General features: G+C 38.8%; 1 protein-coding gene across 1 annotated transcript in view; it reads left to right on the top strand.

Annotated features, from left to right (window-relative positions):
• The first annotated feature begins 12,408 nt into the window (after positions 1-12,408).
• Positions 12,409-14,295, top strand: part of SEPTIN9 (septin 9) — a 400,470-nt gene continuing 398,583 nt past the window's right edge. Inside the window, exon 1 of the mRNA XM_007482962.2 lies at positions 12,409-12,710. Coding sequence (XP_007483024.1) covers positions 12,689-12,710 — 22 coding nt within the window. The 5' untranslated portion in view covers positions 12,409-12,688. The remainder of the gene's footprint in view (positions 12,711-14,295) is intronic.

The following is a 14,295-nucleotide window of genomic DNA, read 5'->3' as shown; positions in this document are numbered from 1 at the left end:
CTCCCTACAGTTGTTTGTGCTCTTGCTCCTCTCATTTTTTTTTGTTTTGGGGATTTCTGTCAGTCTCTCCTCTTGGAGCTTTGTCAGGAGCTCTCTCAGTGCAGTCTGTGGGGGAGGAGTGTTGGATCTTGAGCTTCCCTATCCTCTGGAGACTTTGATTGAATTAAAGTCCAGCATTCTGTGAGGTAGGGGTGTTGGAGCTTGAGCTTCCCTAACCTCTGAAGACTTTTGATGGGGTTAAGTTCATCTGGGTTGGGCTAGATGTGCCCTGAAGACAAAACCTCCTGGAAGGCTGGATTAATATGGAGGGTTTCCAATGCTGTCACTTCCTTTCCAGTTCCTTCTCCCCCACCTATGTTTGATGATCTGATCCTGGCACAGTCCTGCCTGCAAGGTACTCCCTCCAGACCAGTGCCTTTGCCTGCTCAGAGGTTCCTGCTGCCGCTGGAGGCTTAGCACTCTATGTGGGGGAGGGATCCTTAGACCTTCCTTCTTCCTTCCCCTTAAACCCAAGTGTTCTTGAATTCTGGCTTTGGGGGGGGGGGCATACCTTTTGAATTGAGTCCAGCAGGAGGGTTCCTTGGCTCTGTCTTGTTGTTCAGTTTGATTTTCTGTCCCCTAGGAGCATTTAGTTTGTAATTGGTAAGGAATGGTTTTCAGAGGTCTAAACTTTTGTGCCTCTACACTGCCATCTTGACTCCACCTCCTCATTATTTTTTAAATGAACTTAAAAAACTTTTATATACATGGTTGGGAAATAATTGAACAAAAAAATATAACTTTATTTTAAAAAAAGAAAAGAATGCATTTTAGACCAGGAAGATTGTCAGTGCAAAGGTACTGCATTGGGAGATGGATTGTTAGGAGAAACATCAAGGACAGTTTGATAGGACCATAAAGTGTAGGAAAGTGAAGAGGGTATAATAAGTCAAGGTTAGAGTCAAGTTGTGGAAGACCCTAAATGCCAAGGAAAGGAATTTACATTTGATCCTAGAGGCAATAAGGAAATGTTAGAGTACCTAGGAAACAAAGTGGATAGAGAGCTAGGTTGAAGAAAGGAAGATTAATTTTCCTGAGTTCAAATCCAGATTTAGATACATATTAGCTGTGTGACCCTGGCCAAGTCACTTAACCTTTTTTGCCTCCGTTTTCCAATTTGTAAAATGAACTGGAGAAGGAAATGTCAAAACACTCCAGTATCTTTGCCATGAAAACCCCAAATAAGGTCACAAAGGGTTAGACATGAAGGAAACAAATGAAGAAAGTTTATTGAGCAATGGAATCATGGAATCAGACCTGAATTTTAGAAAAGTCACTTCAGGCCAAGAAGGGGAGAGGGGTAGTGGACAAAAGTAAAGTGGTTCTGGAAATAGGAAAAAGTGATATATAAGACACTAGGATGGAGGGAGGGAAATAGACAGTGGTAATGTGGGATAAAAGATTTTTTTTATTTGTTTGTTTGTCTGAAAGGATCAGAGTCAAATAAGGAAGGTAGCAGCCCCATTGTTAAACCACCCTAGGCCACAACAGGAAGCTCTGGTCTTGAGGGCCAGCCCAGGGAACCTATCACCTTTATAATAGCCAATATGCTCTCTACCCCATCATCCTACACCAAACACAATTTCTACTGCCTGTCTGGAGTATATTTTGGGGGCTGAAAATGTTCCCTGCTTGCTTCAAGAGGAAATGGAATAATCTCCCTTGTGCCATGGAAATGTGACTAGACAAGTGAATAACCTGAAGAAACCTTAGACTTTGAAAATCAAAAATTTTTCTGGTAGCTTCAGATACCGTGAAAACAGATCAAATGCAATTGCATGAGACAGCATTCTAGATCTCATAAGAATGCTGGGATGAATATGATGCTTCTGTCATCCTTCTAAACTTTCAGATCTATCAAGATTCAACCAGGAATAATAAGGTAACAAAGGTCCCTGGTTAAACCTGTGGGTAGTTGAAGAGCTCACTTCCATGGCAAATCCTGTGTTTGCAAGATTTCAGTTTATATTAATAAAAAATAATTTAGTATATTATTTTATTTTGGTTGCAAAATAAGGGTGTGTTTAAGAAAAATATCCTTCAAAAATGGAGGTTTTACCTAAAATTTAGGTATTGTCTTAAAAGCATAGAAAGGAACTTATTTCATTATAATGATGGTGGAAAATGGAGGCAGTGTTGATGTAACTTGTATATTATTCTTTTCTATATAAATCTTCCTTTATCCATAAGTCTGACAGGTAAACTTTCCCATTTCCTTAATTTATTTATCTGGATATATGATGGAAGTGAGAGTGAGGAGCTGGATATGACCAAAAGGATAGTAAGATTCTTGATGCTGATAGGCCAAATCTAAAGAGGTGGAGCTGGGGTGAGATTGGTAACAAAAAGAATAAGTAAAAACTCATTTTCCTTGTCCAAACAGAACAGTAATTTTATAGCATCCTCTTCCTGTTCATCCCCACAAAGAACCTAGAACACACTCTCACAAATATGGTACTCTCCTCTTTGACAGGTCTTCCTAGTTCAAAAACCTTTCCCTTCATTAAGGTATTCCATCTAGTCTTAGTATGTTTGGTCCCAATATGGTCATTTCATTTAGGGTCATATGTTGGTGAGTGACTAGGAACAAAGATATGAATATAGTCTGTAACCTGAAGGCAAGGTCATTATTTTGTTCCACTCTTTATATGCAATCGAACAAATCAAGCTTTGGACCCTTTATTAGGTAGAGAATACCCATTTTGTATATGAAGGTCTTCCCCTTTATATTTCAGTGTTTATGTGTTTTAGCCCCCTTTGATTTTTCAGCTTTGTTGAAGTCTCAAGGGGTCACTCCTCTTACAACCCCCCAAAAACTATTTCTATTTTGCCTATCTCCTTTCCACTTAAATCTCTTAGGGAAAGAGTATTCATTATTAATGAATACTCATGCTGAATGTTAGCATACAAAGCACTGAAGCAAGGTTCATCTATATTTTGAGAGGATTCATTTATCTCAGATTTTCCTGGGTACTTTTAAAAACTTTGTTAATTACATTAAAGTTCTCAAATATCTTTCCCCTCCCCTCCTCATATTAGAGAAGGCATCTTTTGACATATAAATATGATTGTGTTTAAAATGTCTTGCTTATTTCTATTTATCAGTTATTTTTCTAGAAGTGGACATTATTCAAACAATATTTCTGTTGCTATATATAATGTTCTTTTGATTTTGCTCATTTCACTTTTCATAACTTCATATAGATATTTTAATGTTTTTTTTAAAATTAACCTGCTCATCATTTCTTATGACACAGTAGTATTCCATCACAATCACATGCCACAACTTGTTTAGTCATTCTCTAATTGATAGGCATCCCCTCAATTTCCAGTTCTTTGCCACCACAGAGAGCTGTTATAAATATTTTATAACATATAGGTTCTTTTCCTTTTTTTCCTGATCATCTTAGGAAATAAATCTAATAGTACATGATTTTATAACTCTTTGTGCATAATTCCAGATTACTCTCCAAAATGGTTGGTTCAGTTCACAATACTACCAAATGAACCCATTTTTTCCACATCCCTTCCAACATTTGTCATTTTGTCTTCTTATCATTTTAGTCAATCTAATAGATGTGAGAGGATATATCTCAGAGTTGTTTTGATTTTCCTTTCTCTAATCAATAATGATGTAGAGCATCTTTTTATATGGCCAAATATACCTTTGATTTCTTTATCCAAAACTGGTCTGCTCATGTTTTTTGACCATTTATCAATTGAGAATGGCTCATATTCTTAATATATCCCCACTCCGTCATTATCTGCTTCCCTTCTAATCTTGCTTACATTGTTATTTGTACAAAATCTTTTAAATTTAATATAGTAAAAGTTATCCATTTTACATCTCAAAATGCCTCCTATCTCTTATTTATTCACAAATTCTTCTATATATAAATCTATGAGGTAAAATTCCCTTGTTCTTCTAATTTGTTTATGATATCTACCTTTATGTGCAAATCATGTATTCATTTTAATCACATCTTAGTAAATGGTGTAAAATATTACTCTATACCTAGTTTCTACTAGACTGCTTTCCAGTTTTCCCAACAATTTTTATGTAAATTGAAGGTTTATTATTTTACAAAATATTAATCATGATATTTGGAATTAGCTTCTTTTTCTATTCAAAGATATTTTAATTTTCCAATTATATGTAATAACAATTTTCAACATACATTCTCTGAAATTATAAGATCCAAATTGTCTCTCTCTGCATGCCCCCCCCCAAGATGGTAAGCAATTTCATCTGTTTCTCCAAAATGTTTACCAAATAATGAATTCTTATCTCAAAAGTTTGGATCTTTTAACTTTGTCAAACACAAGGTTACTGTTATCTTTCACTACTATTTGTTGTACATTTATTCTGTTCCACTGATCTACTTTTCTATCTTTTAGCCAGTACCAGAGATGTTGATAACTAATGTTTTATAATACAGTTTAAAATCTCGTACTTTCATTAATTCATTTGATATTCTTGTTCTTTTGTTTTTCCAAACAAATGATGTTATTTTTTCTAACTTAATAAAATAAATTTTTGATCATTTAATTGGGATGGCATTGAAGATGTAGATTAGTTTAGATGAGACTGTAGTTTTAATTATATTGACTGACCACCCATGATTAAATGATATTTCTCCAATTATTCAAATCTTATTTTATTTGGTTAAAAAGTGTTTTATAATTTTATTAATGTATTTCCTTCATTTGCTTTGGCAAGTATACGTTCAGATATTTTATTCTGTCTTATTATTTGCAGTGAGTTGTCTCTTACTATCTTTTCTTGAATGGCTTTGTTTGTGATATATAGAAATGTTGATGATTTATGTGGGTTTATTTTATATCCTGCTATTTTGCTAAAAATGATTGATAGTTTCAACTTATTTTGTAGTTTCGAATGTCCAAGATTTCCCATATATACCAACATATTGTTGGCAAACCTCTTTGACCATTTTAATTCCTTCAATTTCTTTTTTCCTCTTATTTCTAATATAATATTAAATAATATTGGTGATAATGGAAATCCTTATTTCCCCAGACCTTATAAGGAAGGCTTCTATCTTATCCTTATTATAGAGATATTTGCTGATGGTTTTAGGTAGATGTTTCTTATCTAAGGAAAAATCCATTTTTCCCTATGTTTTCAAAATTTTCCTGTTTTCAAGTTTTCCATCTAATGCAAATGAGTGTTGTATTTTGCCAAAAGCTCTTTCTGCCCATGTTGATATAATCGATATTTTTTTTTAATTCAATGGTACTTGGAGTGGTGAGAGAGTGGGAACTGCCTCTGTATGGGAAATGAGTTAAGAAGAGGGTTGTCCATCCTACTGAACCAACCAGTGTTGGGGTAAAGAGTGCAGAGACAGTGGAAACAATGAGTGGGGGGTTGAGGGGAGAAAGAGTACAGAGCTGTGTCTTAGTCCCTGACCTGTCTCCCTTCCAAAACTGTCTCTGTAGATCCTTCTCTAGCAGAGCTTTAGATAGATTAAATATGTGAGTATTGAGGGAAAGTAGTGATTGAGGAGAGATAATCTTAGGTTGTAGCTATGAGTGGGAGGAAAATGATGAGAAAAATGAATGAAATAATTAGTGATAGTATAATGGATCATAGACTTAAGTAATAAGACTTTGCTTTATACATGCCTAGATCATCCAACATGGAGGCACCCATATGGGAGATAATATTCTGCATTTCCCTACCATAGCAACTTTCTATTGGCTGCATAGCTGGAACAAGCTTTGTCTTTAAAACTATCAGGCTGGGTCAGTCTCTTTTCATTTTCATCTAGAAAGTATAAAGATGCTGTCAATCCACAACATGAGCATAATGAATTATTGTTAAGCTGAATGTCAGGAAGGACTACCTTTCTTCTCCCCACCTTTAAGTTCTGTGGCCTTGAGAAATGGGCTTAAGGATTTATTCTGGTCTATTTTGTTTGACCTCAATTCAATAAGCAATTTTAGGACCTAAAGTTGAACCATGGAGACCCTAAAGGAAGGATTCCAGACTGGGTATGATAGCTTGTCTAGGAGGGAAACCCTGAGAAACCAAGATGACCAGGATATTAGCTCAAGGGGAACTTTGGACTTGAAATTTGATGGGACTAGGTTATGTAGGAAATAAATTAAATCTAATTCCTATCCTCTCCCCACCAACTGAGGTGGTATAAAGAGATAGGGGAGGATTGTTCCCTCTGTGTCTTGGGATATATTTGAATGTTTATATTTGAAATAGCTTTGAAGTGAATATTCTTTAGTAAAAGCTAATATCAAATGGTTAAATGGAGCTGCGATACAGAGTTCTTAAAAATTGAGGGAACACAATTGAGTCGGGGTTTGAGCCAAGTTAGAGAAACTAGATATCCCAATGCCCTTATGAGTACCAAAGAACATTAAGAGGGAAGAAAATGTAACATCCCTCACCTTCAAGGCAGTGGCGGGGGGGGGGGGGGGGGGGAGGGGGTCAGGGTAGTCACTTACACTTAGAGTTTCAAGGGACCTTGAGACTCCTCATTTTATAGATGAGTAAACTAGGTCTCAGAGAAGGTAAGTAATTTGAACAAGTTTATACAGGTAGTAAGTAAGTGATAAGGTCAGAATTTGAACTCAGGCCCTTTGATTCTCAAGCTGATGCTTTTTCCTATGACTACCCATCCTTCTTAGGTGGCAGTTCCCATGTAGTAGATGAATATGTGGATCAGGAGCTATATTAGTATGGTCAACATTATGAACAATATGCAGAAAGGTTCCCATTTGTAGACAGACAGAGAATAATTGAGACATTTAGAGCCTTTCAAAAGTGTCAATTCACTTTGAAAAAGGTATATACAAATGTCCAGTTGCCTCAGACTCCTGCTAAGCAAGATAGACAAAATAAACAAAGATTTATTAGAAAATATTTTGTGAGACTTTCTGAATCTGAGAATTAGGGCTTTAAATGATGAGAGATGGGGAAACCAGTTTTCAGTTGGATTGTAGTTTGTTAAGAATATTTCAAGGTAAAACTAACAATTCTGACATTTTAATGGGCCTAAATAGTCCTCTTTGTTTGGGTATATCCATCTATCCATCCACCCAGACATTCATGAATACCCATGTAGCAGCTTCTCTGGGTTAATTCCCCAATGTTCACTTAATCCGGAAAGGTTGGCTCTCTAGAGGGTGGCTACTGTAAGGGTGAAAAGGGGTTTATTTTTTAAAGGGTTGGACTTGATTATTTAAGAGTTTGATCACCAGGAATTTAATGAACTCCAAAGAAATTTATTTACAAGAATGTAGAAAGAGTGAAGCAAGAAATCAGAGAGAGGATAAGGTAAAATGTCTAGCCTGAGCACTAAGTAATTTATCTCTGGCCCCTGACTAAAAAACTAGGCAGGTGAGTTTAGTCCTCAACCAGATAGGCCTTACACCTTAGCCCTTGTAGCCAAGACCTAGGGAAGTCTCTTCAGAAAAATCCAGCAGTTAAAGATCAGCTTTCACTTACCACATAGTCAGCAGATCCTTCTGCCCTCTTCACCAGCCTCAACTTGAAAGCATGAAGAATGGACATCCAGTAGAAGTGAAAGTCCAAGTTGAACTCCACTCCAAGGATCCCCAGCTCTGTGTAGCACTCTCTCTTTTAAATGCATTTTCTCTTGTGTTACCACCCCTAATTTCCTGTCTACCAATCACAAAAGACATAAAGATGCTCTGCCCTAGGACTGTCAAGAAGGCAGCTAGTTGATTTTGATTTGTTACCCACTATTGCACACCTGGGTCACAGGCCTCCCACTTCATGATTAAGTGGGATATTTGCACTTTTGGTGATTAGATCTAAATGGGCAGATCTTCATACTTAACTTTTAAGTACCATGTTTGCATTTTTTGTGATTGAATCTAAAAATAGGCAGGTCTCCATTCTTAACTTTTAAGTTGGGTGTTTACACTTATGGGGATTCAAATCTAAAAATAGACATGAGTTACAGTTTATATCTTCACAATCAGGGGAGAGTTAAGTATTTTTATTGTTATAATCAGGGGAGAGTCAAATTTATCTACACAACTACCTTGGGTTCTAGGGAGGTCATCCTATGGGGTTGTACTCCAAACACCCATGAGAATATTTGGGTCTAATCCATGAACAATTAACAAGTAGCTCTTAGCAAAGGTCATGTAAATGACCTTTGGCATAGTAAGAATAGTAGATGTAAAACTTTTCCCCCCTAACCCTGATGTGTCTTCTCCCACAAATAAACAGAATGTCCAAGGGAAGAGGAAGCCCAAAGTTAGAGTAGATAGATACTGAGTCATACATATATGCTACATGTATAGCAAAACCAACTCAATTTTGTTCTTTATTAAATCTTCATCCTGAGCTCCCAGGGCCTACATCTCTCCATAGCCTTGTGAATGCCAGGAGTCAGGCTCCTTGAAACTGCTTCCTCCAAGAGAGAGAAAAAGGAAATAATGAGAAAAGGGCTAGACCAGCCTAGGCCAGCATGAGCCAGCCTAGGCTGAAAACCCTAAGAGAGAGATTAGTCAGTCTTTATCAACTCACCACAAGACTTGTCCCAAGCAAGATTCTAGTGTTCAGAGAGACACCAGTTCAGCTTTAGCTAGCTCAATCAAGTTCAGTCATCAAGCCCTTCAAGGCAGCTTTGGCCAGCTGCCTCCTCCAATTCAGCTTTTCCCAGCTGAATCTCCAGAGACCTCTTTTTGACCTCCTTTTAAAGGGAATTTTCTCCTGTCACCTCCCCTAAGTTCTCACATCTACCAATAACAGTAGACGTTTTCCAAAGGACAGACCGTTCTTAATTCACACCTGAGTAGGCTAAAATCTCTGAGTAAGTTCTCACCTCTTTGTCCCTTGTAAGTCTACAAGTTGCCTGATCTTTATAGGTACTTAGCACCCTTTTGTATTAGATCTAAAAATAGGCCCAGCTTAAGGTTTTTTTTTTTTGCCTTATTATAAGTATAGGTTAAGTACTTTTCATTGTTTAGCAAGGAGTTTACAACTTTATATTCCCCTAAAGTATGCTTAAGTAGGGGTGGAGTAGAGGTCTCACATTCCTGATCTAAGTCCCTTCATTGTTTAAAATGGGGAATGGTCTTAACCAAGTGTTCTGAAGTAGGGTCTGAGAATTTTTAAGGTTCATATATCACACACACACACACACACACACACACACACACATATATATATATATATATATATACAGTTCATTTATCATGCCACATTTATGGGTACCACTTTATTTAGAATTTTTTTTAACAAAAAGTGCTATCAATCAATCAATTAATAAACATTTTTTTTGGTTCTTTGTGCCAGGCACTGGTCTAAACACTAAGAACACAAAAAGAGACAAAAGACAATAAATATTTTTTTGCATGTGAGTTCTATCTCAATTTTCTTGTTTTCTTTGAGATATATTCTTAGGTACTGCTTGATTAAAGAGCATGCAAAGTTTAATGACTTTTGGGGAATAGTGTCAAAGTGATCTCCAGAAGGACTAGATCAATAATTCCATTCTACCAGCAATATATCAGGGTGTCAGGGATCTGGGTGTTTTTCCCTCTCAGAGTTGATTTCCCTGAGATTAAGGTTTAAGTAAAAATTCTCTTCCTCGCCTTCTTATAGGAGTTTCCTTCCCCTCCCCTTCCCATGTGAATCTTTGTGTGAGAAAGATAATTCTATTTGGTCTTTCTTTACCCCCTATTTACACATTACATTTTCCCCACCTGTTAGTATACATAGATTGATATAAATGTAGTCTTTATAGAAGAGAGTTTGAGTAAAAGAAGAAGATAACATTTTTCTCCTTTTCCCTTTTCTTCATATTTACCTTTTCAGGTATTCCATGGTCTTTGTTTTTCGGTGTGGAACTTTCCACAGAGCTCTGGTCTTTTCTTTGCAAAAACTTGGAAATATTCTATTTTGTTGAATGCCCATACTTTCCCTTGGAAGTATATAGTCAGTTTTGATGGATAGCTGATTCTTGGTTGAAGACCCAGCTCTCTTGCCTTTCTGAAGATCATGTTCCATGCCTTACGATCATTCAGAGTAGAAATTGCAAGGTCTTGTGTGACCCTGATTGGTATTCCTTTATATCTAAATTTTCTTTTTCTGGCTTCTTGTAGGATTTTTTCTTTTGTTTGAGAACTTTGGAATTTGGCAATTACATTCCTGGGAGTTGTCTTTTGGGGGTTTAGTGTAGAGGGTGTTCTGTGAGCTCTGTCAGTGGCTGTATTGCCCCCTTATTCTAGAATCTCTGGGCAATATTCTTTGATTATATCTTGTATCACCATGTCGAGTTTGGTGTTTATTTCTGGCTTTTCTGGAAGTCCAATTATTCTTAAATTATCTTCTCCCTCTATTTTCCAAATCTGTCACTTTGTCAGTGAGATATTTTATGTTCTCTTCTAATTTCTTGGTATTTTGGCTTTGCTTTATTAATTCTTGCTCTTTTACACGATCGTTGTCTTCCAGCTGCCTGATTCTGGCCTTTAAAGCCTGGTTTTCCTTTTCAGTTTGGTCAAACTGGTTTTGTGAATGAGTAAATTTCTTTTGCATTATTTCCCATTTTTCCTCCCAGAAGGCTTCCATCTTTTTGATCATTTCTGATTCATATTCTTCATGGGTTTGTGGAGAGTTTCCATTTCCTTTGGAAGGTTTCGGAGCATTTGCTTGTGTTTCCTCTTCTATCTCCTCTTTGTTTTGTATTTTTGCTCCATAAAATGTGTCCAAAGTCGCCCCCTTCTTCTTGTTTTTTTTTTTTGAACTTTGGGTTTTTTGTGCTTCTGTGGAGTTTGCCATCTCTATCTGAGTGGGGAGGATTAGCTTTTCTTATCTCTGTCTGGTGTTCAGAGGTTTTAGCCCTAGGCAGATTGTCCGTTCTATGGCTTGGCCCTTGTTTCTGTGCCTCAGCTGGCTGGAAGAGCCATCACTCTGAGGGGGGAGGGTCCGAGGCTTCCTGGAGCTCTGAGGGCTGGTGATAGGATTAACCTCAGACTGAGTATGCCCTCAGGCAAGGACCTTCAGTGAGACTCAGATGGAAGGATCTGGTCAGGGGGCTACAGGCTCCTCCTGTCTCTGTTTCCCTGCTGTCTGGGTGCCCCCTCGACTGGATCAGGTTGTTTTCAGGGGGCGGCCCTCAGAACAGCCGGCTCCTGAGGCCCCCCTGCCTGCCCTGAGGTTCCTGCTGCTGCCTCAGACTCAGCACTCTGGGTTGGGGGGGAATGGGTCCTGGGACCTTCCCTTTGCCTTCCCCTTAGATCCAAGTGATCTCGGGCTCGGACTCTTGGGGGGCCGTACCTTTTGATCCAGGTCCAGGAGGAGTGTTTCTGGGGTCTATTCTGCTGTTTGTTTTGAATTTCGATGCCCTAGGAGCATTCCGTTTGAGATTGGTAAGGAAGGGTTTCTGGAGCTCCGAACTTTAGCTTTCTCTAAGCTGCCATCTTGAACCAGAAGTCTCTTTCTACTACATATCAATCACAAAAGCAGTATATTAAATCAAGTTGTCTGACTGAAACTTGGGATTCTAAGATCTATTCAATAGAGGCAACTGGAGGAGGTGTGTGTGTTTGGGGGAAGGGGTGTTAGGGGAAGGAGGTTAGGGACAATCCTTGGAAGGTGTGTGTGTGTGTGTGTGTGTGTGTGTGTGTGTGTGTGTGTGTGTGTGTGTGAGTGAGAACAGTGAATTTTCATGTGCTTTCCTGTAGACAGAGGAAACTGAGCCCCGATAAAGCTTCAAAGGAGCATTCACTTATAGAACCACAGAAAGTGGATGGAGGCCGTATAGACATCATCTAATTTACCCCCATATTTTAAAAAGGAGGTAAAGAGAAATTTCTGAGAGTCCGCTGCTAATTACTGGAAGTGGCAATTACTGGCTTATTGAAAAGTAAGAATTCAGTTTTACTTTACACCCCCGCCCCAGATTTGAACACACCTTAACCTTTCCGTCAGGCTCTTTCTCTGCCCTACCGAGCCAGCTTTCAAAAGTTGAGTCTAAACTCTAGCCCTCAGGAAGCCTAGTGGGATGCCCACCCTCTCAGCCCGAGGACTCCTCTTTCTTCTCTCCCCTCCACAGGACTGTACTTTGAACTAGAAAGTTGCTGTGGCTTCTGGGGGATAAACCATTCAGTCCAGAGGGTTGGTCTTAGTATGGGGCTGCTAAAGACTGGAGAAATGGAACCCAAATGGCTACGTCCAAATCTCTTAGAGGGAGAAGTGAGGCTGAGAAAGACAGAGTGGCTTTGTGCCCAGGAAGAAAGCGTTAAAACTAAAGAGACTGGATGCCCTCCCCCTCTTTACACCCTCCCAATGGGTCGGTCGCAGACCTCTCCCATTACTGTCCCTCCCTCAGGTCCGAAAGGTGTAAACCAGGTTCTGGGAAGCGGATGAACTTGAGTTCCTCCGCATCTTGCCGGATTGGACTGCTGCAGGTGGGAACAAGACTGGGCAGAGAAGGAACCGCTCCTTCCTGGCAGCAGCAGAAGCAGCTGTAGTAAGAGCAGCAGGCGTTCGCATACACCACCCTGCAGCGGGACTCCCAGCTCCGCGGGAGGATCTACAGAAATTCACCTGGGACCGACTTCCCTGGCCCGACCCGAACCGACCCAACTGGACCAGTCTGCTGTGAACTTCCCTGCGGCGTCGGCAGTAGGCAGCATGAAGAAGTCCTCAGGGTCAGGTGAGCTCAAGGGGTTGGTGCGGACGCACACGGAGGGAAAGTGAGAATCAAAGTTAATTTGTCAAATTGGAACCAGCAATTGAGCCAGGGGCGGGTAACCAGGGAGACTAGCAAGTCTCCAAGGCGTGGAGGTAGATAGGAGCTCTTTTTCCTTTGGAACTGAAAGCTAAGGGGAGCTCATTGATCCCTCGGAAAAAACTGTTGGCTCAAGAAGTTTACGGCAAAAGGAAGGAATAGATGGATAGATGAGTAAATCAATGAATGAAACAATGAAAGAAAAAGCACTATGCCTTAGCACAGTGAGAATGCAAAAAAGAAACGCGACAGTTTTTTATCTAAAGGAGTTTACATTCTAATTAAACAACATGCATAGGAAGTTTCCTCTGCAAATCTGATGAAAATGATTTATTTTTTTAAAGAAAGTGACAAACATATTGGAGTAAATGCATGAGGCTCTCAGGTATCCAAAAGTGATGCTGGGGGCTGATTCAGAATTCTCTTTATTTTTTGCTTGAAGTCCCTTCAGCTAAGTATCTCTATCACTTAATTCCCTAGGGCATTTTTCAGTTGTTTTGAACAAATGAAGCTCCTTACTTCCTTTTTTATCCCTCTTCTCCACCTCCATCCACCAAGTTCCCTTCCTCATAATGTAGTGACATAATGTAGTGAGTCTATACCACCTAGGTTTGAATCCTGGAATTGACCTCTGGCAAATCACTTAAGTTTCCACACCTCAGTTTTCTCCCCTGTAAAATGGGGATAATGAATAGCCAGTTTCATAGGGTTGTTGTGAGGATCAAATGAGGCAATGTGTACAAAACACTTCACAAATATTAAATATATGTTGGCGATTGTAATTATTATTCTTTCTAATAGTTATTCCTAATAAAATTTAGTTCTTTATATTTCATCAGAGCCCTGACTGCCCTGGTAAAGTCCTGGTAGGGCTGTGACTCAAATAGTTGGAGACTACTCATTTTCCATGACCTTTGACACAATAAAACAAAGCAAGAAACATTTAGTTTAACTTGAGAAGCTGAAAATTGCAGACACCCTCTTGGGGAGACTTCTTAGGTAGCCTTAGACCCCTAGCATATGTAGAAGTTGGAAAACTTAAGTCGCCTAGAAGAAAAGACACCAAAGTTAAACAAAAGTAAAAACCTGGGATACAGGATTTGCTGTGAGAAAAGGAGGCTTAATCTTATGTCAGGAGAGACATCTTTTAATATTATTTTTTCACAAGTTCACATGTTTTATTTAGCTTTGATAGGTTTTTGGTTTCATCAGTATAGGCCCACAAATTTCCTGATCTATCCACCTCATAATCCTGTTCAACTTTCAATCCTGTGAGGTTCTCATCCCTGTTTTTCTCCCAGGCTTCCTTATTGACAATCCACCTACAAACTACAGACTTTCTCTTGATTCTTTGAATATATACTTTCCTGTCCAAGCCAACCCGGGAGACCTTTGTAACATTTGGATTCTTCAGCTGTTACCTTTCATTCTCAATATGGGGCAGACAACTCCCTTTCCAATTACACATCTTACAATAGCATCGTTTGCTTCATCCCTTCTCCAGTGTTCT

This window comes from Monodelphis domestica, chromosome 2, assembly GCF_027887165.1.
Source record: "Monodelphis domestica isolate mMonDom1 chromosome 2, mMonDom1.pri, whole genome shotgun sequence".
Taxonomy (NCBI): domain Eukaryota; kingdom Metazoa; phylum Chordata; class Mammalia; order Didelphimorphia; family Didelphidae; genus Monodelphis; species Monodelphis domestica.
This window is presented reverse-complemented; position numbering and strand designations above follow the sequence as displayed.